Here is a 25627-nt window from a genome sequence, read left to right on the forward strand (position 1 = left end):
CCCCCTCCATTGCAGTCTGAAAAAATCTTTTAAGGACATCCATTGTTTTGCCTGTGTCCAAGATACTGAGGCTCCCAGTAATTGCAGGAAATGAACTTATCCCCAGTGAGCAACAAGTGCAATACTTCTGTTTAATCAAACAAGTTGAGAGAAGAAAACACAGAGCTAAATAGATATAATTGTAGGCAACAAGTCTATCTGAAAATAGGAGTAAATTACTGGAGGAGAGAATCTGTTCATACAAGACACAACCATTGTTTCTGGAATTTTGCATGATTGTGAGGGCTAGCACGGCTACTCTAGCTAGAGAAGCACGAGCATTCGATTTTTAATACGGTCTTTGTGTGGTAACTTCTGTTTCACTCAAAAAGTTGAGCCATTGAATCCGAAGAATGAGCGCTAGAGAAAGAAAATAGCAAGAATCTCAGTTTACATTTTTTTATCGATAAAATATAATTTCATAGACCAAGCTATCAGTGTTGGTCAGTATCAATGATTACCTGAACGTCGTAAAACTTGATGTAAAAGCGGGAACTATCAATGGAAAGCTTGGTTTGCAGAATCTCAGCTATAATTGCACTGAGTTTGCCGTTGACACTGGGGTCAAGACCGCCAATGGATATCAATTCCCCATAGGCAGCTGGCCCTTCAGTCCCACCAAATGAAATGGGGATTCCTCCATTCACCAATATCATCACATACTGCAAAACCAACAAATCCACCACACAAAAAAAAATGTGCTAAAGTCATAATTCACAGCATACAAAAAGAATAAGCCAAAGCATCTTACAATCACCAATTCCATCACAAGTTAAAAGCCAATTCTTGCGAAAATGACCAAAAAAAGACCCAAGTCTAGAATCTATAAGATTGTTGACACAAATTTATTTCAAATCTTTTCGCAGCATTGATCATCTTTTCCCAGTATCGATCAGCAACATAGACCACGTATCTTCTACATGTAGCGAATGCTAATTGCCTCGTAGGCACCTCATAGCAACACAATATCAAACTTCCATCTTTTAAAAGGTAGAGATGTATGTGGCTTTTCAGGTCAAGGTTGGATGAGCATTGCACAATCACGCACAAAGCGTAAGAACACAAGCACGACTAAAATCACAAAACATCACTTCATTGGCCAGTGGACTCGAATTAGTGTACAGACAGAGGCAAACTCAGAAAATTGAAGACGGGGCCGAAATGAGCTGCAGGGCGATGTAATATTGAAGAATTATTTGAATTTGATACCACGAAAAAACACCTTTTTTTTATGTTAAAAAAAACACATTTTTTATGTCGTGTATAACATGTAAAATCACAAAATATATATACATACACTGCGATACACACGCGTATGAAACTTTTAACAAGGAGGGGCAACAAGCTTTGCTGGCCAACCGTCCCTCCGCCGCTGTCAAGCAGTAAAATTTCGTACACATATAGGAAAAATGTAAGCGCAAAAATTAGCCCAATGGGAAAGTTAAAAACGGTAGCAAAGACACTGATAAACTCAACCCAGCCCGCAAAAAATGCGAATATTATCAAACACATAGCAGACAAAAGCAAACGTGCTGAATCGGCGTATAACCCGCAAGAAAAAAGAGAGGCTTTACGGATTCAGGCTTGCCAATGGTTTTGGCAACAGCTTTGGTGGCATCTTGGAGAATATCAGAAGCAACAACTCCATCAACTGGTGCATTGATGAACAAATTCAACGTGGGCATTTTCAAGCTTCCGCTTTTCTTGATTAAATGTACCGTTAAATTGAGGAACACAGCCGAGATGGCCAAACTAACGAGTGGTACTTAAAAAATCGTTTCTGGATAAGAAATATTTGAAAAGAAGATTAAAAAGGGATACCTTCAGATTAAAAAGGCTGGGCTTTGTTCGACCCGCGCGACGATGACTCCTTATTCGGAGTATGAAATAATAATGTTCTACATTTCCATGGAATCTATCGGTAATAATTATTGTGTACACACGATGTGTTCATGTACAGTCTTTTAATCATTATCGATTAGGGAGGTGAACAATCCAAACCAAACCAAACAGTATCAGGCCTGAGCTTGGTTCGTTTAAGATTGTTTGAGGCTCGAACTTGAGCTCGAGCTCGATTCGAGCTTTTATTATCAGGCTCGAGCTTGGTTTGTCTTGAAATTACCAAACTCGGGAAAAGCTCGAGCTCGGCTCGTTAAAAGCTCGTTTAGCATATTAATCAAGCCAGGCTCGAGCTTGATTCATTAATAGCTCGTTTAGCATGTTTAACAAGCCTGGCTTGAGCTCGGCTCGTTTTCGACCTCGTAAAGCATAAAATTGAGCTCGAGTTTGAGCTTGATTCGAGTTTGTTAAAAATTAAATATATTTATAAACTAATTTTAAATCAGACATAAAAATGTAAATTCATTCATAAATAACCAAAACGACACAAATAAGATCTAAAAACATAAATCAATATATTATTGAACATTCCAAATAATACATATAGAATATTCATCATACACTGATATCACCATATAAATAACAATGCATTAAAATCAGGAATTACAACTAGTCAAGTATGGAGGACGTCAAAGAATGCATTAAAATCAGGAATTACAAAATCATCTACAATAACAACTAGTCAAGTATCCTGCAAAGTTCATAATATCATTAGTAATAATATTTTTATTTGTCTTGCGTTCGATTCCTTCCATTAACATTAGTACAAATATTTTTATTTGTCAACTCAACAAATGAGTCAAACTCAAGCTTACGAGTCATCTAAACGAGCCGAGCTCGAGCTCGCGAACCTATTATCAAACATGTTTGCGAGCTCACGAGCCGAATATCTTTAGGCTTGAGCTTGGTTTGATTAATTTTTCGAGCTCAAAATCGAGCTTGAGCTTGGCTTGATATGATTAACAAACGAACTCAAACGAGATTTTTATCGAACCGAGGTTCGAATAGCTCGCAAACGGTTTGGTTCATTTACATCCCTATTATCGATAGATTAAAATGAAATTTGACACATTATGGAGGGCCTAAATTGATATTTGAATTGTAGAAATAAAAAAATAAAAATAAAATTGTGTGTTGAAATTTAAAAATAAAAAACAAAAGTATAATATTAATATCATATAAGGGTAAAGGTGGAAAAAAAAGTTTGTGTCTTTCCTAAGTGGTTAATATCATATGCTCAACTTTAATAAAATAGAATAGATTAACCAATTTAGTACATTCCAAACCTTGCTATGACAAAAATAAATAATTCAATTTTTTATTCTACATATTTAAATAAATTATATAAAAATATGTAAATTAATTATGCATGTAAGAATTCATTACACATTAAATAGCCAACTTCTTGTGCAAAATAAACCATGAATCTCATATCTCGCTATTAATAAAATACTAGTAAAAGATGCACATGCATTGTATGTGCTATTATTATTTTTAATTTGATTAAATAATACTAAATAATTAACATGAAATTATTTTCGATTTAGAAAAGTTGTTCGAATTAAAAGGGAAATTTTGTTTTGATTTTTTTATATTTAAAATATGGAGTGATTTGAAAATATTTTTAGTAGAATAAGAAGGGTAATTATGGAATTAAATATTTTGGTGTCCCCAAAGGTAGTTATTCTAAGGCCCTCACACTTAATATAATAGTATAGAAGTATAGATTTCTACAATTAAAAAAATCACAGTGAATTAAATTTTCAACAAATTATATTACATAAGTTTTTATATCATGTATTATCAAAAACGATTAGATGATAATACAACTTGTTTGCGATAATAAAATAATACTATAATATATTGATTAAAAAAATCAATTAAAGAGAAAAAAAATATAAAATATCAATGATTATTTATGGCCAGGTATTTTTTTATTCCTATGGTCCTAAGAAGTCATAAAAAAAGATTTTGGAAATAAAGATTTATTTTTTTGAAGATAGGGTTAATAAAATGCTATCACTATAATAACTTGAAATATTTAAGTATGAATTAAGTTGAGTTGTTAAGTAGTCAAGATCAAATTCTTAATAATCAAAAATATTGAAAAATTGTAATGAGCTCTCCATATCACGTCAATTTGTAAGACAAATCTTGTGATTTTGCCCAATAAAGATATATATGATGATTGAAAATAAAAATTTCAATTGGTGACACTTGTGAATTTTTAATATGTAAAATACTTTACATATTATAATATCAGTGAAAATTTAAAGATATATAATAACGACAACGCGATATCATGCAATAATAGTAATTTTAATCATATGTCGCTAGCATCAGATTCCATAATATAAACCGATTGAGTGTACTCCAATTGTGTAAAATCGACGCAAAATCTTGAAAACTCGCTAGACCAAACCCTAGGCGAAGGTGTCTTTATAATATGGATTGACTCAACTCGTCTCATAGATATAGATATATAAGACTATTTCACAAGACATTTGCTAGTCGCAAATATTTTTATGAAAAAATAAAATAAAATTATTCCGTTTAAATGTCATTTCGTTTTCTTCAGATTTTATTTGCAAACTTGAACATTATTAGATTTCACTTTTTAGCATGTAACTTTTAAGGCACGGCCACAGATTCGAAAGGTCGTGTCTCTTGCGAACTTCCAATAGGCAATTAAATATTAGCCTTTTATGGGGATCATTATCATTTTCCATCCATAAGCTCGGAACTTGGAAGTAACATTATTTGTTTTTATTTATAATTATAATAATAAAGATGATGATAATAGCAAAAAATTATATTAATAATAATCATAATAATATTGTTATGCAATAACAATAAATAATATTTAAAAAAATGAAATTAGCTACAAATAGTAAAATGAATAATAATAATAACCATAACAATAGTAAAATTCACAAAACACTAAAAATAAATTATATCAATAAAATTAATAATATTAGTAATATAAATTAACAAATAAATTAATTATAATAAGAAATATTACTAAAAAATAACAAATAAATTAATATAACTTTCATGTCATTTTTCTAATTTGGATTTTCTCAGGCATCACAAATAAAATATGGTAGGAAAAACCACCAATCGATTGATATTAGGTTTTTTTTTCTTATTTTTTTATTTTATTATCCGATTTTGAAAAAATTAAATGATTAATTATTGAAATATAATTTATTTTTATTAACTTAAAAATCTAAATTTTTATTTAAATTTAAAAAAATAGTTTTTTGTTTAGTGTTGTTTCACTTTTTTTTTTTTGGATTTGGGTACAAATGCGGAAAAAAGAGGGTATTTTCGCTTAAATTTAAAAAACACTGGGTTGTAAATTATCATTGATATTTCATAGGGGACACGGGGATTTGGGTACAAATGCTAGTTAAGATTGGAACTTGAACCTAACTCAACCCCAAAAGTTAGCTCAGATGAAAGATTGTCTAAGTCTATATTTACAATTCTCAGTTATTTTAACGAACCAATATGAAACAAACGAAGATTTTCACAATCCTTGCGTGAGATCCATTCCAAGACTAAACCAATCATGTGAGCGCTCGATTTTCACAAATGGCGACAAAAATTTTCATAAAGAGCACAAATTTTTAGAAATTACATGGAAGCATACGTCTACCTCCAAAGTTTTGATGGAATCTATTTGGACATCCATTTTGTGCGACGAAAATCAGAATATTTGAGATTTTAATCATTGGATTTTTTTATCAAAATTTGGAACCTTTTAAATTTCAACCCTCTCGCCTTTAATACGGCACAGAGTGTAATTCTTCGCTGTACCCGCACTCATTTTCAATTTTTATTATGTCTCAAGATTTGAAGAGGAGCGATCATGCAACCATTGGGGAACTAATAATCATATTTTAATGGAACCCTCAATCAAATCTCTATACGTTAAATATGAAACTGTTAGAAAGTTATCGTAGGACATGTTGCAAACTTATTAATTCTCTCACGGCAGGTAAAAGCACACAGCTCAAAAAAGAAAAAAACAAACAAACAAACAAAATCTGCACAAAAACTTTAATTTAATAAATCAAATATTTGCTGACGATTTTTATATGATTTGTACTCATTATTTTAACCAATAATAGTACCATCAGCTCGCATTATATTTCCAATTCAATGGTATTATATTATTTGTTGGCTTTTCCCAGAAATCGGAACCAAAGAAAAATTAAAAATTTGTCTATTCAAAGGCCCTTGGGATGATATGTTGCTTTTGGTTCGTAAAAAAAAAAAAAAAAAAAAAAAAACATTATAGATTCATACAAAATTTGTCTATCGTGGATGGAATGTCAATAGATTCATAGGAAAAAATCTATTAACGATTTAGATTTTTTTTTAAAAAAAAAACAAGAGACGAAATAGTCTTAAAGACATGATTGAAACAATAAAAAAATTATCGTGAGATAGTCTTATTAGTTAATTTTATGATATGGATCTCCAATATAACTTAACTCATTAAAAAAAAAAACCTTTTGGTATACTAAAAGTATTACTTTTCATGTTATGTATAGATCGATCGATCATCTCACAAGAGACATATTCTGCAAAATATACAATATTTTTAAGTGTGGATGGATGATAGAACAATAGATACTCTGAAACAATAAAATCTCAATTAATACACACTGTTGGGTTAAAATTGGAAGATTGTAGTATATCTCAGTCACTAGGCCAGACATATATGCTTTGCAGATCAAACCTTGAAATAATTCATGCAAGCTCCGAAGACATCAGATACTGAAATATTTGAAGTCTTCGGCTGGAGGTGAAATTTTATTATCGGCTCAAAGTTATCTTACCTTATATATCCGCATCTTGTGATTCAGATCGGGCGTCGTGTCTTATGAGTAGAAGATAATTAAGTGGTCATTACATCAAGCTGGTAGACTCCCTGATTTCTCGGGAAAAAATAAATAAACCACGGTTTCTAGATCGTTGGCGGAGACAGAATATCGAGCAGCGGTAAATACATGTGAAGTGGTGTGGATTGTTGGTGTTTTGAAGATACGTACGGGAGTGTGTTTATCACGGCTAGCAACCTTATATTCTGATAATAAGGCTGTGATGCATATAGCCGCTAATCTCTAGTACCACGAAAGAACAAAGCATACAGAGATTGATTGTCACCTGGTTCAGGACAAAATATGAGAAAAGCTCATTGAAACATCACACATTGCTACCAAGGAACAACCTGCGGACATATTTGCTAAGGCCTTGGGAAAGAACCGATACGATTATTTTTTTGTCAAGTTCTTGATCTTAATAATTTCATTCTTTATTTAAATAAATGTAAATGATGTCTTTTCTATTTTGCGACTAGCTTAATCGATTCAAGATTTCAAATTTCTAAAAGAATAAAACTTCAAATCTTATGGCACGATTTAAAGTTTATTATTATTAAAAAAATTAAATTATTTAACCTTATTATTTAATATTAATAATATATACTTTAAAAATTGGTCAAATATATTATCCGTCTGTCATACGATGTGATATTAAATTTGAATCGAAAAGTCTTAATAAATACAGTATATTCAACTATGCGCTTCGCCTATGTATCCACTTTTACAAATTGTTTATCTTTAATTATTTTTTGCACTATCATAAAGCTTACCATATTTATAACCAATTATACATAGACAACACAATTTTAATCACAAGATAAGATAATATATAATATAGATATTGTTGGAGTACAATTATTGTTTACGTAGAGGGCAGAGCGATCGGATTGTTGTATGAATTAAAAAAAATTGAGTTGCACCGTTACGACTAGCTATATCTTTTGATAAAACACAATCACCCGGTCCTATAAATATTAATCGTTTTAGTCACTTCGGGTATATGACAAATGCTTATTCCTCTTTTTTTGCCCTTTTCGTACATTGGATTAAAGAAATTAATTATTTTATATATCAAAATCAATGTATGAACAAGGAAAAGGCATATCTAATACTGTATATATATATATATACATATATATATGTAAGAAAAAGTAAAAGGCATATCTAATTAATAATCTAGCCTAAAGTGAATAAAAATAATAATTCTCCCACCAATGATCAAATCTTGAATATTTTCAAACCAATAAAAATAAAGCAAAAAACGTTGCTTTTGGGACATAACAATTCTATATATAGTTGCACAAATCTCATGCGATCTCCGCATGCACTTAAAGAACAGAATGTGTGCCAACTGATATAAAAAAAATGCAAGGATAATGCATTTTACATGTGGAACCAACCATATATATTATTCTTGACTATTTATCTCTCACATCGATATATTACACTAATTTCATATATGATTTATCCTATCTATCGCCGACTAATTTCTCCTTAAATTACTATCTCGATCCGTATATATTCATGATATGTAAAGCTGCCTATTCCTTGCTTCATTTCTACGCATTTTTTCAGGAGACTTATTCGGGTTCATTCATCGAAAGGTTAGTTCAATTTATCTTGCATAATATAATTCATGCATACGGCATGCTGGCGTGTGTAACATCCACGAGATGGATTCGAAATTTCGAAACAAAATGAGTTAGTACGTATGTTTTTTTTTAAAGGCCAAATTTTGTATTTTGCCAAGAACATCACGCATAAAATTTGATGTTTGCTTTTTATTCGAGTGACGGTTTGTAGTTCAAGAAAATCACTGCATAAAATTGAAGTTTTTTTTATTCGAGTGACGCAGACCTTATCTACGCTAGTGTTATTGCCTTATTGGCATGCTGTGGGGACCCGGACGCTAATCATCTTCTTAATCATCTTTGGGATTTAATTATCAATTAAGATAAACAGGGTCTAAAAATTTTTCTTTAAAATGCGGAAGGTAATGGAATCAATCTATTATACATCTCAGTATAAAAAAATACAATAACGTACAACAATTGTTCAAACTAGTCTAAGGTTCAACTACTAAATTTCAAGTATTAAACCAAGTCGACAATAAGTCCGGAATCACCACTCTAACTCATCTTCTCTCATCATCTTCTTGACCCCGATCATGTCCCACCTGTTGTCATGCACACATACAAAACAAGACAACAGCCGGATACTCCGGTGAGAATAAATCCCAGTATAAAACATGTATACATGCATATACACAATATAAATCATAAAGCATATTATCATGCATAAAATTCATAACAATAGGTTTCATAGTCTAGGAAACCCAATCAAAATAAGCATGCAATAATAATGGATTCCATAATCTCTGGAATCAAAATAAAATAAGCATGCAACTCAATTCAATTCATATCTTGACTCGACTCGACTCTAACTCTAGGGATCCCGATGTGAATAAGACGTCACTGTCTGTCACCTACCCTCCCAATCGGGGTAACTGTACGTCTTATTCCTAGACTTCGGTCCTGTCTGTATCGAATGTCTACAATCGGATTGAATCTGATCCGAAGCGTCGATACCACCGAACATCTAGTTTGGCAAGTCTGCCAATGATTCCTATCTCAATGCTGGAATATAAATCTATAAACCAAGCAAATCATATCAAAAGATAAACAACAATTCTAGAATGTGATTTTGTTGGGAAACTCAAATTGAATCTCATTTGAGTTGTGTCTTCCCCAAAACAAAACATGAATTATACCTTTGTCTTCCCGGTCTGACGAAGACGAAGTCTTGTATTCCAATCTGTTCATAACCAGTCTGGCAATGACAATCGTATAAATACAATATCAGTATATAATTCAATTCAAGACCTGTTCTGATCAATACTCAAATCGGTATATAATCTGATCCATATCTGAACAAGGTACAATCTAATTCATATCAATGATATCATGATACAATTGAAATCATTACTGAATCTGATCAATATCAATCCACTGATATTTCGACGGCATAACAATACAGTCACGATAACCCCGTCTATCTCAACATCACAGATATAATACCAGAATTCATAACCAGTATCAGTACAACTCATAATCTGAATAATAACACAACTCTGATATAAAATCTCAACTAAATCAACTCTGAAATTCATAACAATTTCATAAACAGTCTATTCTTTAATCTGACTTCAGTTATACCATGTCTATTGTAGCAGAAACATCATATCTGATTCATATTCAATTCTGATAATATCATAAATTCAAATCATGTCTAAACGTAACGAAACTTACGTCCAGTTGTAGCCTGCGTCGATAGGAACACAGTACTGAAGTCGAATTAAAAAACAGACGGACGGATTTCTCACAAAAGGCGTAAGAATATTTCAATTCTTTTTTTGCACTTCCCTCGGCTCTTTCCTCCCTTCCTTCTCATGAATTTGCATACAGGTGTGTATATATATATATATATATATATATATATATATATATATATCACATTGCATGTAAGGCACATGGCTAAATGTGCTTACTGCACGTTTCACCGCGGGTGCGGTATTTCTCACACCGCGGGTGCGCTAGGCATATTGATCATCATCCAAAATTTCAGAAACAGCGACCGTGGGTGCGCTCTGTCTTGCACCGCGGGTGCGCTGACCTCACTGTAGCAGAACCGCGGGTGCGGTCTGTCTAGCACCGCGGGTGCGGTGTCACTTCCGTAATTAATCTCCAACTCTCTGTCCATCAACCGCGGGTGCGGTCTTGTTCATAGCGCGGGTGCGGTCTAGACTTTATGCAACACTTCATAATCTCATTTAGTGCTTCTCATTGCATGTCATGCATACTCATATCTTCCGAATATCACATCAATGAAGACTAATAAATCTCGAGCCTTACACATGCATAACAGAGCTAGTTGGCATTTGGCAATTACATATAAGCAGTGGTTTAAGAAGAATTTCCGACCCAGAAGGTTAAATGATATTTCGTGGGCCTTATCTACGCTGGTGTTATTATTGTTATTATTATTATTATTATTATGCGTGTGTCTATTTTATATAATCTAAATTATTAAAAGTGTGCAACGATGTAATAGGTTATGGAATCTGTCACTTTAAGTAAATAAATTGCGGAACAATGAAGTAATTATCCTTGTATTAATTGTCCTTTTGCCCCTTTTATCATATTTTGATTTGAAAATGAGAGAGTTCTCAAACATTTTCTGATTTAGGAAATTAAATTAAATTTATCAAGAACTGCCCATATTATATATACATCATGAGTAGGAACATGCATGCATGTTAGTTAACACGTTTCTTGGTTTTTTTTTTATTTTATTTTTTTGGGTTTGCAGAAGAATTGAAGAAGGATTGTTATTATGGATTCTACCAAAAATGTGGGGAAACAATTGCAGAAAAGTTATTTCGATGTGTTGGGACTGTGCTGTACATCTGAGATTCCAATAATAGAAAGAATTTTAAATTCTCTCGAAGGAGTCAGAGATTTCTCAGTGATTGTCCCAACTAAAACTGTCATCATTTTTCATGATCCTCTCCTCGTTTCCCATACTCAAATAGGTAACTAAACTTATTATTATCAATAATGTCATTATCGTCCTTGTTGTTGCTATAAGTTTGTTGTTTGTTCGCGTGTTTATGTTTATATGATATATTTTTTGTATGTATTCATGATATTTTTCGATATGAAAATATGAGTATATTGAATTATTTCAGTCTTTGCCCGTTACTTTTGCTTTTTTATTGTAATATTTTTTCACGATGTCGCGTTATTGAGATCACGCCGATTTAGTGATGAAGTGACACATAGTTCTAAGAAAAAATGACTTAAAATTGTCAAAATTTGAAGATACAGAACTAAAACTATATAAACTATTAAAAGTAAGTGAATTGCAGTTTTTTCTTACATATATAAAATATGATAAAATTGTTTTTGTGGACTTGTATGTGTGCTTCATTGCATTTTTTATTTTTTATATTGTCAAATTTCAGTTTTAGTATGTTATATCTGTTTTTTACAATTTTTGTATTTTTTCTAATGTAGTATCATTGTAGTGCTAATGTGATACTATAAGCTAATGTGAAACTAACGTATATAGTGTCACATCAACACTCTCGATCAAAATCGACTAAAATTGTAAAAAAAAAATCAAAAATATATGACTAAAATATAAATTTGGAAAAATAGATGATCAAAATCGCAAAATGACAAGATTATAAGACCAAACAACGCAATTTTTCCTATGAAGTATTATGATCCGCTCTGCTTAGTTATTGATCAAGCTATTTAATTTTGTAATTGCATATAGTGAAGTTAATTAAATATCGAGCTACGTACATCAAATTATTATTTTTGCGAGAAAAAAAAAGAAAAAAAAAAGCTACCAATAGCATAGCAACCAGTGTAATCTGTCGTTTGTGTCGATTCCATTACAGCATCACATTGAAAGTGAATTTGAATGGCTCGGATATTAATTTACGGGGAAATTACTTAGAAAAATCACACAATTATCATTTTCACTGTTATTTCCCTTGTGTGAAATGGATAGTGTAAACTGGTCTAAATTGAACTTCGATATTTCTTTTAGTACAATAAATTGGTTTCCTCTGGATTAATTTTTTTATTTTTTTTTTTTCATCTGACATGATGATGGATATACTCTACGAAATTCGATTAGTTATATAACCAAAATCGAATTTATGGCATATATTATTTACATTTTTCCTTTTAATTAATTAAATATTGGTAAATGCATTTAGCGAAAAAGGAGAAACCAAGGTTGGTGTGTTTCTCGCAGGAGCACATGAATTGTGCTTACGTCAGTTTCACCTTTTTTCCCGGTTGTCGTCCCCAGGTGGTGGGTGGGCGAATATTGGAAAAATAAATAAAGTTAACAATTTATCAAAAATAAATAAAGTTATCAATTATTGATATTAATAATATGAATTTAAAAAGATGGCATAGGTATTAAAGGTGGCTTATGCTGCGAATTATTATGTTCTCCGCTAGCAATTTTAATATGACCCATTAAATTTTTTATAAGAGAAGGGGGAATTTTATATTTTAAAATCATTATTACTAGAATAAGTAGGTTTCTTGTGAGACGGTCTCACAAATCTTAATTTGTGAGACGAGTCAACCCTATCGATATTCACAATAAAAAGTAATACTCTTAGCATAAAAAATAATACTTTTTCATGGATGACCCAAATAAAAGACATGTCTCACAAAAGACGACCCGTGAGACCGTCTCACACAAGTTTTTGCCTACTAGAATTTTGAAAAATCTAATAATGATGCGTGCAAGTCTTGTTGTTCTCGAGCACGTTCCCAACCCTCCCAATTCTCATTCTCTAACCATGTTATTTTGAAAAATGGTGGGATTATATGCTTTGTGTTGATATTCATCTTGATTAAGTTTGTTTATACCTTTAATTAACTAGGAGGAACTAACACAAGAGCAACAAGGTTTAAGTAACGTCCGATTTGACGATTGTCACCATTTTTCTTACACTGGTCTTTCCAGCGTATTTATATTGTCAATCGTATGCTTCTTAAGAAATTTCTCAGGAGATCACCAATCTCATAATTGTTCCAAATCAAGAATGTTTAACTTTGAAGTTTTTAAGTTATAGGCGCTCGAAAAGAATATTTATCTCGTTGGTAAGAGACTAAACTATCAAATCTTTTTTAAAACACTCTTCAATTCTGCAGTCACGTATAAGTATTTCTCCCCCAAAGAACCCTTAATTATGAATAACAGCTTATATGATATTAACATATTCCACAATTTCTTTCTTCCGGTCCTTCTGGATCTTTCAGCTAAAATAATTGAAAATACGTATTATAATTGATTTTAAAAAAAAGGACCATAATTGAAACAAAATTGAATTGGAACACATGATACGCAATTGAGGTGCTTGCTGGTTTTTCAAAAACTCTTACTCGTTTAATATACAAACGACCTTCCTATCTATTTATTTAATCATGTAGGATTTGAGCACTTTAGTACTTACAAAAAATCAATGTATTCAACATTTGACTCAAATTTTACAATTATTTACGTCGTGTCATAAGCCAATAATAGTTGTCATAGGTTTGCGACATAGCCTATATTATTGTAGTTTTTAATTGATGACAGTGAAGGCATTGAATCAAGCAAGATTAGAGGCAAACGTGAAAGTGCATGGGACAAGTAATTACAAGAACAGATGGACAAGCCCTTATGCCATTGCTAGTGGTGCATAGCATTGCTTTTGCTTTCATTCCTTCAATTTTTTTATGGTCCCCTTGAATGGTTAGCCATTGGTGCCATTGCTGTTGGGATTATACCCATCTTCTTGAAGGCCGTTGCTTCGGTTCGAAACGTTACACTTGACATCAACATCCTCGTTCTGATCGCGGGTATGTTATTTACTCGAAATGTTCCCTAAAATTATACCATAAATTCGTAGTTGAGAATGGTGGAATTCGCTAACAAGTTCTACTTTTTCCAGTTTCAGGATCAATTGTCCTTCATGATTACTGGGAAGCTGCCACAATTGTTTTCTTGTTCACAATAGCTGAATGGCTCGAATCCAGGGCCAGCCACAAGGTAAGCAAATCACTGCACCAGCCCTTCTCGTCGTAAACTACTTTTTTCAACTAAATTTAAACGTAGAGCACCGATGACATCCAGTGATGATGATTTCTCGCAACCTTGTAGGCCACTTCCATCATGTCATCCTTAGCAAACGTCGTCCCACAGAGAGCCATCCTAGCCGAAACTGGTGAAGAAGTCAATGCAGATGAAGTCAAATTAAACACTCTTCTTGCTGTGAAGACTGGCGAAACGATACCGGTAGACGGGGTCGTTGTGGAAGGCAACTGCGAAGTAGACGAAAAAAATTTGACAGGGGAATCTTTTCCTGTGGCTAAGCAGAAAGACTCCACAGTTTGGGCTGGCACAATCAATGTTAATGGTAATAATATATATGTCTTTCGATTTTGTATTGATGTCTAGTTTGCAATATAAACGATCATGACATTTACTCGTTCCGGGAATTTTTGTAGGTTATATTAGTATTAAAACAATCGCTGTAGCAGAAGATTGTGTGGTGGCCAGAATGGCAAAGCTTGTTGAAGAAGCTCATAACAACAAATCCAGAACACAAAGATTTATAGACAAGTGTGCAAAGTATTATACACCAGGTAAATGCAATCTTTCTTTCTATTTTTTCGCCGTTCTAAATTTGAAAGATGGAGCGTCCTCTACTACATCCAAACTATCTCATGATAATGATTTCATTCAAATCTTGAAAGTCATACAGCAGAACAAAGATATGTAACAATCATTTTGCCACGTAAGGAGTCTCTCGGGCGATTGATACAAGAAAATTGAAGTTAACTTTTTTGTCGAATTTCTTGCAGCCATTGTGGTTATATCTGCTTCTTTGGCTGTAGTGCCCTTGGCATTCCGAGTCCACAACAAGAGAGAATGGTATCACTTGGCCCTGGTGGTCTTAGTGAGTGGATGCCCTTGTGCGCTTCTTCTGTCCACACCAGTAGCCATGTTTTGTGCACTTTCGAAAGCTGCAACACTAGGAGTTCTGATTAAAGGGGCGGAGAATCTCGAGATATTGGCTCAGATTAAAATCATGGCTTTTGACAAAACTGGGACGATAACCAGGGGAGAGTTTTTTGTGGCGGATGTGAGATCACTGCAGGATGACATTACCTCGAATACTCTGTTGTATTGGTATTGATTCTTTAGTCAAATTGTATCGTTTTGTGCATCCAAATAATGGGATCGTGACTGTCTTCCTGTAAACAATACAGGATATCGAGCCTTGAGACCAAATCAAGTCATCCAATGGCAGCTGCTCTGATAGATTTTGCTAGAGAATATGGCATTGAGCCAAAGCCTGAGAAAGTGGAGAGGTTTCAGAATTTTCCAGGAGAGGGGATTTGTGGAAGAATTGATGATGTTGAACTATACGTGGGAAACTCAAAAATTGCTTCGAGAGCAGGGTGTACTGCTGGTAGAAAAAACTCAACCTCTTCAATCTTTGTTTACACAAAAGAAAAATTGAGAGAGCAACTTAGAATTTAAAATTTTATGGACTTACCCCAAATGGATCATCTTTTCTTGATCTTTGCTTGCACTCTTTCTCAAATCCAGTTCCCAACTTAGAAGGTTACGACGTTGAAGGAAAGTCCATTGGCTATGTTTTCTTGAAGTCATCTCTAGCTGGTGTTTTCTGTCTCTCGGACATATGTCGAACAGGTGCAAAGGAAGCGATCAACGATATCAAGTCATTAGGCATCAAAACTGTAATGTTAACTGGAGATAGTCGTGCAGCTGCCAAGCATGCACAAGCTCAGGTAAGATAATCATTTGTACCGAGAATAGATTTCTTTTCAAAATTGTAAATTGAGGCGTATCAAGAAATTGAACAAGCTCACAAAGTTTTTTTCCATCAGTTAGGGGGTTCTTTAGATGTTATCCACGCTGAACTCCTACCAGAAGACAAGTCAAGAATCATTACCGAATTGCAAAAGAAAGGTCCAACAGCAATGATTGGTGATGGCGTAAACGATGCCCCTGCATTAGCCACAGCAGATATTGGTATCTCCATGGGAGTTTCAGGCTCGGCACTTGCAACAGAAACAGGAGGTATCATCCTTATGTCAAATGACATCCAAAGAATACCCAAAGCTGCACGATTAGCCAAGAAAGTGAGAAGGAAAGTCATTGAGAACGTGATAATATCAATTTCAACTAAGGCTGCCATTGTAGGATTGGCTATAGCCGGCCATCCACTCGTTTGGGCTGCAGTGCTTACTGATGTTGGAACGTGCTTGTTGGTGATCTTCAACAGCATGCTGCTGCTTCAAGGAATGCCTACACGAGGGAACAAATGGAGTCGGTCAAGTTCTCACAAGCACAATCACAGGCACAAGTGCCATGCTACACACGGTTCATCTCATACTCTTGATTCTTGTTGCTCTGATATCGAGTCTCAGAAGAAATGTGAGACTAAATTGTGTTCATCCAAGAAGTGTGCTTCCAAATTTGGTTCAGGTCATTCGAGTTCAGCATCTTGTGGGAATAAGAAATGCCCGGTTTCGGCCAAAGAGCATGGTTGCAACTCACATAACCATCCGCATAATGAGGCCAAAACTATAGATCATCAATGCTGTGGCAAAGTTTCTCAAGATTTGTTATCGCAGAGAGCACACAGACCAGGTTTTTCTGAAAATGCAGTGTCTTGTGAGAGTAAGAAATGCTCGGTTTCTGCCAAAGAGCACGGTTGCGATGCATCTTTACACCCACACGACGAGGCAACAATTACCAATCATGTCTGTTGTTGCAAAGACACTCAAGATTTGAAACCTGAGAGTGCGCAGATGCATGTTTGTCCAGATAACTCAAAATCTTGTGGGAGTAAGAAATGCTCGATTTCAGCCGACGAACATGATCGCAATGCACATCACCATCCGCACAGTGAGACCAAGGTTGTAGATCATCAAGGCTGCGGCAAAGTTGATCAAGATTTGGAATCACAGATTGTACACCATCATGCTGGTTTTGGAAATGAAGAATCTTGTGGGAGTACGATTCCAGCCAAAGAGCACAGACGAACTACAGATTTCCATACACACGAGGTGACCACGGTTATCAATCACCAGTGCTGTGGCAAAGTCACTCAATGTTTGGAATCAAAGATAGCACACAACCATGAGCATTCTGAAAATGCAAGCTGCCGCAAGAAAAATGATCAGGTAAAATCAGCTCACACGCACAACGGAAGCCATGAGACACATAAACGTGAGCAGGACAACCGGAACTCACCCATATCACACAAGAAAGAGAAGTCCCACTATCATCACGAAAAGTGTTGTGCTCATACATCAAGAAACCGGGAAGCTAGCCATTCCGAATGCGAAAACCGAGCTTTCGAAGATAATAAACATTTAAGCTCTACATTAAACATGTTAGCTGCGAAGGCTTGTGAGGCTTCAAACAGGACTAATCTAAATGGAGGCTTATCAGAGATTGTAATCGCGTGATATAACAGAAGTGTAAGGATGATGACAAATAATATTTTTATCAAATTTTTCCTCTTCCTCCAACAATGTATACCTTGGAAGAGATCTTTTTTTAAAAAATGAGATGGATTTTCTACTCCCCAATTGGTAATATACGTGATTAAAGGGAATCGTTTTCTGTCTTCTAAATCAGTTTTGATTTAAAATTTTGTTTTCTCATTTTTTAACCAAAAAATCTGATGATTACATAAAAATCAGAAGGCATGAATATGATATGGTCTAAATCAGAACAACCGAAAACCAAACCTAACCGGATTTCTTATTTCGGTTTTATGTTGATTATAATCATTTTATGTTATTAAAAACCGAACCGTCTGTTTAAATCATACTTCAATAAAATAAATATTTTATTTGTATTTAAACTGTTAGTAACTAAATATAAATTTAATAACACAAACAAAAATTATTATATTTCTATTTATATTTTTTTATTCGTTACATTTGTATAACTATTTATTTTACTAAAAATTTAAATAAAAATATTTGTATATATTTCAAATAATTTTTAAAATAATTTAACTTATAACTCACATAATTAGCAAAATTATGAAAACAAAATTTAAATAACTCGACCCTACAAAATAAATAAACTGAAATATTTAAAATATATCATAATAACAAAAAATTGTATGAGACGATCTCACGGATTGCATTTTGTGAGACGAATCTCTTATATGGTTCATCCATGAAAAAATATTACTTTTTATGCTAATAATATTACTTTTTATTGTGAATATCAGGTAGGATTGATCCGTCTCACAGATAAAGATTCGTGAGACCATCTTACAAGAGACCTACTCTATCATAATTGAAGCTTCGAAAATTTTGTCATTATATTTTGTAGCTTGTTAACTTATTTTAAAACCGGAGTTTTAAACTTTTATTGTATTAATTATTTTTATTGGAATATAGGTGCAAATATCATAAATATTATACCTTGTGCGTCCGTATCAACTATTATAACTTATGGGAATTGATTAAAAAATTTATTTTCACCAAACTAAATTTATGTCGTCTCCGTCCTCGTTGTTGTTGTTGTTTTTGTTTTTTTTTTAAATCAAAGATTGTATATCATATATTCAAGAAAGGTGGTTCTCTTGATGTTCACGTCATATAATGGTTTGCCATTGCATCACAATGCGCTTGAAAATTGTATTTGAAAAAATTAGCCACAGCCACTTGGAGGGGTAACTATTCCTCCTACATAGGGAATGGATACTTTCCTCGCATGAATTCATTGAATATCTATCTATATTTATAAGCATTGGCAAGAATATTTGGAATGGTCATAATGGAGTCACCAAGACCATCTCTTTTGACAAAACTCTATCTCAACGATATAAAAACAGGAGTAATATGATTCATGAAACCGACAATAAAATCAGTTCAGGACACTCAGTCATGCGCTTTGTCATGGATTTGTAATTAGCCAAACTCCGTAAGGCAACACATACTAGCCTCTCTCGTGAAGCAGTTTTCGCAAGAGATTCATAAACTATTACTAACCTGACACAGAACAAACGCGTTGCAATTTCTTTACTTTGTAAGCACCCTCGCACATGTCATGCTCTACATTCGGGATACTCCTTCCACATATGCTGAGGACTAAGCATAGACCCTTCAATATTTATAATTCAAGCCAAAATTATCATCCAATTCATTTATCTATTTTTTGAAATCATATTTGCCAAGGTCAATGCAAAAACAAAAGGTACCATACCAACAAGTTTCTCATGAGAAAGCAATTATCTAAATGACAGATGTAATATGTATATGTAGTTTTACAAAATACACGGTATTGAATGGAACGAATCCTTAAATGAAATGAAGTAGTACTTCCTCAACTCTTTGGTAAGTAATTTTCAGGCTTCTACCATCTATGTAAGTTGGGTCAAGTTCATGTCTGGTACATCTATTTACTCACTTGGAAAAGTCATTAAATCTTCCCCCAAACAGACAGATGCACAGCAGTATGGAAACAAAAAATCTGGGAAAACTTCGAGCCAAAATTCCAAGGTTACTCAGAAAGTGGGCTAAAGTACATTACACCTCACAATATCAAGAACCATGTTACGGGATTAAATATATTGGGCCTATACCATTTCCTAATTGTCAAGAATATACTAGAAGCGATGACGGTAAATTGGCAATGTTCTTTGAAAAGGGAGATAATACAAGGCATAAGTCATTAGAGACATAGGATTCTAGTTTTTTTCTACTAGCTTAGGCTGGGGCAAGGAGATTGAGTATTTCCTTGAGAGAGGGGGAAGGGTAGTGGAATATTCTCTTCTAATTGATTTAGTGTTCATTGTTACCTGCATTATCATCTTGATTTCAAAATTTAATCAGAACTTAATGTCAATATACCTCATATTTTTCTTTACTGCCTGTTTTGTGGTCGTATCATACCGTGTGTAGATGAAGGTTGGTTCAGAAAATGCAGCATCTTGCGGGATAGCAAAATAAAGTACTGCTTATGTAAGAACTGTAAATCAAGACTATTTTTAAGACAAGCACATTGCATACGTCATACCAGTTTCAGATCATAGCATACCAATTCTCCAGAACAGATCAGAGAAGAGCAAAGTAGATAACTCGTATATCCATTCTCAACAGAGTATGCTACAGTTAACTTGAGTATTCACAAAACACAGGAAACAAACTGAGAGATATTTGACGAGATACACAAACTTAAAATGCATTATAGAAAAAAAGTGCAGAAATTTTGACCCGAAACAAAACAATAAAGACACATCCAAGATATGAAATTGCCGACATATAATAGCGAAGTAAATTTGAGGTCACACACCCCAAAGGCTTAAATAAATAAGAATCTCTGCGTTGCAATATTATATCCGAATACGTGATAAAGTAGACTACTAACAAGCACATGAATACATCTTCAATCCTGAAGTAAAAGAATTTCATGCAGATCTCCATCATTTGCCGAGAAACTGTGTTTACTAAGCATGCCATTCCACCATTAGCTCTATTTTAAATCAAAACGCACCAATTATAACAATTCACAATGAGCAAGGTATGTTTCTTCCTTTTGCGGCAAAATAAGAACTCAAAGTTAAAGTGTTGAATCCTAATTCGTTTTTGAAACCATTAACCCGAAACATCTTCACTCCTGAGTAATGTAGCTATTTTTCCGGCCCTCGAAACCGGGCCTCATCAGCTTCTTCTCACGCTTGGCGATCTTCCGCATCTTCTTGTCCTTGATCCTCCCCTCGATGTTCTCCTTCCTCTTCTGCTGCCTATGCTCCTTCACCTTCTTCTGTCCCTCCACCCTCTCCTTCCACTTTTCGGAACTCTTGTCCTTTTTCCTCTTCTCCCTTTTGATGCTATCCTTGATCAGCCTCGAATTATCGTGCACCTTCACCCCCATTGCCCTGCTGGTGGCGGCCATCCACGATTCCCGCTCGGCGACTCCCGACTTTTCCCTCTTCACCTCTTGCAATCTCTGTGCTCTCTCCAATTCCTTCACCTTCGAAAGCTTCCCCTTCTTATTTTTCCTCCTATTTTTCAACTCCTCCTCATCTCCCAATCTGACTTTACCGTATTCAATAATTTCTTCCCCATCTTGGGACTCCACAACCTCCTTCTCAGTAACTCGCCCGGCAGATTCGTCTCCTCTCTTCCGCTTCTTCCCGTTATTCTTCACATCCCTATTATTGATTTTTTTATCATCGCTCGCCGCTCCACGGTTACCTCGCATCACTTCAATCTTTCTCCGTAACTTCTGTCGCAGTTCCTCGTATGTAACTGATTGATTCTGTTGACCTCGATCCAATTCCTCTTCCGCATTCACGAAACTGTCCTGGTTGGCGGCAGAAGCCGAAACTTTGCTTTCTGGGTCGAAGCGCTGGCGCCGGGAAAACTTCAGATTTTGTTTAGATTGTTGCTTCAACGAAGCCTTGGCTGCTTTAGAGAGGCCCTGGTACCATGGCTTCGAATCTTCATCCTTTGCCTGGTAAAATTTTGCGGGTATCAGTTCTATAAGGCGATCGAAGAACTCTGCGTTTGAATGTATAAGAGATTTCATGTCATCTGTGGCCTTGAAAGCGCGTGCTTTTTTCTTCATTTTCGCTTGAGGAACGACGGGTTTGGCGGCGGGGCTCTGTTTGTTCACGGTTTGAGTCGTGAGGTGTCGGGGTTACGAAATTATAAAGGAAAATGAAACTTGGGCTTTAGAATGTATTCGGAGCTTATTTTATTTAGGCCTCGGAAAGTTATTTGGGCTTCTATCAGTTTTCCCCGGAAATTGTAATTTCACAGTGTTGATGTCCAACATTATATTATAAGTTTAATAAGCACTGAATATACATTCTGTGTTAAATAATTTTTGCGTGAATTTAGATATTATATTAAAATTAAACCATTAAAAATAATTTTTTATATTATAAATGATACGATGATTTAATAATCTATAAATACAGATAAAAATTTTAAAATAAAACTATGACATGGTAGATATAAATTATATACACATTTACTAAAATAGATTTTTATGATTTTTTTAATAAATGAAATTTTTTAATTTGAGAAGAATTATAAATTGTTTTCTTACAAGATAGGTGGTTACCCAATATTAAATGATTAATGTATTGTTATCTTCTATAAGAGCTTATTATCATCTTGTCCTTTTCAATGAAATCGTGGATAACTGCAAGAGGGGTCCAAGTAGCTGTGTGTCCTCTATTACACTTCAGTGCTTTCGAAGCCAAAAAATCAGCTATTTTATTTTGTTCCCTGTAGAAATGCTCGACTTTGACTTCGAAGTATCTTGCCAAGAGGTTCGTAGAGGTAGAGTTCGAACCAAGTAAGGATGAACAAGGCATCCCTTCGTGGTTGAGCCACTTCACCACTATTTCTGAGTCGATTTCCAGCAAAATGTTCTTGTACCCCGAGTTCCATGCTAGCTTCAACCCTTTACAGACCGCCCAAAGCTCTGCTTTCTCAATCGAGCACCACCCAATGTTGTGCATGAAACCCATAATTCAATCACCAAGTTCGTCTCGCATTATGCCTCCTCCGCCGGTCTTTCGAGCTTTGTGGTTACAACTTCCATCCAAATTAAGGGATCTTCATCCGGTATCATGTGGGGTATCCATTAAATTATGTATTTATTTAGCATATACTACGTTGTTGATTGGGATAACATTTTTCGAAGTAGAGATTATAATTATATAGTGGGAAAAGAAATGTTTGATATGGTTTAAAAACCAAGGATAAGAATTACTTTGTTATTTAAAAATATGTCACAGAAAAATGAGGGGCAAAAATTGAATATAAGGATTTGAGGGGGAATTATAAGTACTACTCCGGTTAGAAATACTGAAATAGGATAAAGAATATAAATGTATTTCAAAAAAATTTGCCAAAGTACTCGCCAGAAGATTATTAAACTCAAGCTATTATATGGATATTTTATCCGATCTGATCTTTGAAAAAATTGTTTTTTATAATAAAATTATTACTTTTACTCTAGATATGAACGTCCGATAAATATTATTTTTAATTTTTTGTACTTTACCCTTATATTTCTAAGAATATAAATATATCAATAAATAACAATCACGTTTCATTAAAAAAAACAATTGAAATTTAAATATTCCTTTCTCTTTGCAACAAGAATAATGATAATTACAACATAATTTAAGGAAAGATTAATGATAACAATTGACATAAATAATTATTATTTGTATCATAGTGATTCAACTATAACATACGAATCCCTCTTTATCACTTCTTTTAATATAAATAAATCAATAAACCTACGTAGACTTTGCTAAAGCCCGGCCTGATGGCCATGAATAACCCTCGGAAGGCAAGTTACCGTTGGTGATCAGATTCTGCGGAATCCCATAAACCTCGGAGACGTCGCGCTGATTCACAACAGCGACGTTAACCTCGTCGTCTTCGTCTGAAGGCAGACGATCAAAAGTTGCATTCATGAAAGTTGCAGCCATGATCACCACTGGGCCCGAAGCAATCAGTGCTCCCACCACATTTCCTCCCACGACTTGCCCCTGAGCTCCGGCTAGATAGATAGTCAGACCTGTCACCCCTGGCGGGGACGGTGGTGGCAGAATTGATCCCAGCAATGAAAGTATCTCGAACCTGCCATGGAATGTGGTTTTATGGCTTTATTTTGAAATTCATGTCATCTAGCTATGAAGATGCATCTTAAAGAAATTTAAACTTATAAAATAAACTTGTATCGAAACTTTAATAGATCATAATTTCAATCTTGATTTCTTGAAAATTCTATATAATTCAATTTTAAATTAGAATCCGAATAGGATAGTATCGTGTATATATGGTCAAATAGTGCAATGGATATATATTACTGTAATGACTCCTTAATTTTGAATAAATTAAACAGGCTGATTTAGATTTGCAAAGACGTTGGTGGTGACATGATGCAAACCTGCCATGGAGTGTGACGATGGATCCCGAAGAAGATGGTTGCCGTAACGCAACATTTGTGACACATCCCGTAGCACTAAGCACGCAAACGCCACGTTGCTTTTTACGCGCAAAATTTATCAAACTCTCACTCAAGTCACAACCCGAAGTCACCTCCATTGCATGTGCCTTCAACGCATTAGCACTATCCCTAGTGATGATTATCGGGGGCTTCGGCTTGTTCTTGGACCCGGCGGGCCTACCACGGGGTCGCCTTGTTGCTGCATCGATTCGTTGGCCATTTTCGAACGTGGGTTTAGTTGCGGGGAGTATGAGATCTCCTCCTCCAGCCATTTTGTTAAACTTGTTTTTCTTGGTTAGAAATGGTGTGATTTTGAGTTTGGGAAGTGGGGTTTAAGTAGGGGGAAATGCAAGATAAATATATGATGAAAAGGTGAATGAAATGATTATAGATTAGGACACGGTTAAGTGAGTGAAGTGATATAGTAATAGATTATAGCTTAGGTTTCATTCCTAACTTGCAACAAATTTTTGTTTCATGTCAATTGCCTTCTCCAACAAACATTAATTTCATCATTAATCATAAAAGCATATAATGAGATAGTTTAGACGATTTTGGCTTTTATATTTGTCACAATTTTATTCAATTTCTACTTTTTGAACATCATTTTGCGAGTAATTGTTGCGAATGGCTCAAAAATTATACAAGTACTCAGGTTCAAGCAAGCGCGACTGTGAACAATGGATTTGGATCTTCTGCTGTAGTTGAAATGCAGCACCTAATACTGTGCACTTTTTATACGAGATGTTCAGTTGATCATCTGATGGACCTCATACAGTGAGATAAATTTGAAAATTGTCAGACGAAACAAGATCGTCAGTTGATCATCTCGTGTAAAAATAGTACAGCATCGGTGCTGTGTTTTCAGCCACAGCAGAGGATCCAAATCCGTGAACAATTAATGACTCCATTAATAATTACGTTGTATCTAGTTCTTGAAATATCAACAATGCTTTTTTAAAAAACTGCCTTTCACGTCCCCATTTCCCAATTTTAAAAAAAAAATTATTTAAAACTGGACCTTTTTTTACTTTATAACTAACTAAATCGCTAAAGAAAACATATATAATAGACTAAAACCAATTTCCCAATTTTAAAAAAAAATTTAAATAAGTGAAATTACTTTTATATAATATTAAAAAAGGATTGCTAAAAAATAAATTTAAACATCCACC

At 34.2% G+C, this 25627-nt stretch overlaps 4 protein-coding genes across 4 annotated transcripts; 1 reads left to right on the top strand and 3 right to left on the bottom strand.

Annotated features, from left to right (window-relative positions):
- Positions 1-106: 106 nt before the first annotated feature.
- LOC142545993 (uncharacterized) lies at positions 107-1919 on the bottom strand. The gene is made up of 3 exons (XM_075653460.1): positions 1614-1919; positions 501-701; positions 107-399 (listed from the first exon to the last, which is right to left on the bottom strand). The coding sequence occupies exons 1-3, from the start codon at positions 1722-1724 to the stop codon at positions 364-366; spliced, it is 348 nt and encodes a 115-aa protein (XP_075509575.1). The 5' UTR covers positions 1725-1919; the 3' UTR covers positions 107-363.
- A 6250-nt stretch (positions 1920-8169) lies between these two features.
- On the top strand, positions 8170-17965 carry LOC142545994 (cadmium/zinc-transporting ATPase HMA3-like). The gene is given in 11 exon segments (XM_075653461.1): positions 8170-8437; positions 11202-11424; positions 14007-14107; positions 14110-14269; positions 14362-14459; positions 14571-14826; positions 14918-15055; positions 15275-15602; positions 15683-15885; positions 16026-16228; positions 16328-17965. Coding segments are annotated over 10 exon segments (3276 nt in total). The 5' UTR covers positions 8170-8437; positions 11202-11225; the 3' UTR covers positions 17918-17965.
- Positions 17966-20797: 2832 nt separating this feature from the next.
- Positions 20798-22109, bottom strand: LOC142545995 (uncharacterized). Its single transcript, XM_075653462.1, has one exon. It carries the CDS (start codon positions 22041-22043, stop codon positions 21084-21086), a length of 960 nt encoding a protein of 319 aa, XP_075509577.1. The 5' UTR covers positions 22044-22109; the 3' UTR covers positions 20798-21083.
- A 1599-nt stretch (positions 22110-23708) lies between these two features.
- On the bottom strand, positions 23709-24724 carry LOC142547828 (AT-hook motif nuclear-localized protein 16-like). Its single transcript, XM_075656298.1, has 2 exons — positions 24393-24724; positions 23709-24082 (listed from the first exon to the last, which is right to left on the bottom strand). Exons 1-2 carry the CDS (start codon positions 24722-24724, stop codon positions 23737-23739), a joined length of 678 nt encoding a protein of 225 aa, XP_075512413.1. The 3' UTR covers positions 23709-23736.
- Between the last annotated feature and the right edge of the window lie 903 nt (positions 24725-25627).

This window comes from Primulina tabacum, chromosome 5 (genome assembly GCF_025594145.1).
Source record: "Primulina tabacum isolate GXHZ01 chromosome 5, ASM2559414v2, whole genome shotgun sequence".
Lineage (NCBI taxonomy): Eukaryota > Viridiplantae > Streptophyta > Magnoliopsida > Lamiales > Gesneriaceae > Primulina > Primulina tabacum.

Bases quoted from the DNA above. Each gene is read 5' to 3' on its own strand.
- LOC142545993 (XM_075653460.1), bottom strand. From the start codon at position 1,724: ATGCCCACGTTGAATTTGTTCATCAATGCACCAGTTGATGGAGTTGTT. The intron at 702-1,613 runs GTAAAGCCTCTC...TTGGTTTTGCAG, and splicing joins CCATTGGCAAGCCTGAATCC to TATGTGATGATATTGGTGAA. The intron at 400-500 runs GTAATCATTGAT...TTCTTTCTCTAG, and splicing joins TCAAGTTTTACGACGTTCAG to CGCTCATTCTTCGGATTCAA.
- LOC142545995 (XM_075653462.1), bottom strand. From the start codon at position 22,043: ATGAAGAAAAAAGCACGCGCTTTCAAGGCCACAGATGACATGAAATCT.
- LOC142547828 (XM_075656298.1), bottom strand. From the start codon at position 24,724: ATGGCTGGAGGAGGAGATCTCATACTCCCCGCAACTAAACCCACGTTC. The intron at 24,083-24,392 runs GTTTGCATCATG...ATTCCATGGCAG, and splicing joins ATCGTCACACTCCATGGCAG to GTTCGAGATACTTTCATTGC.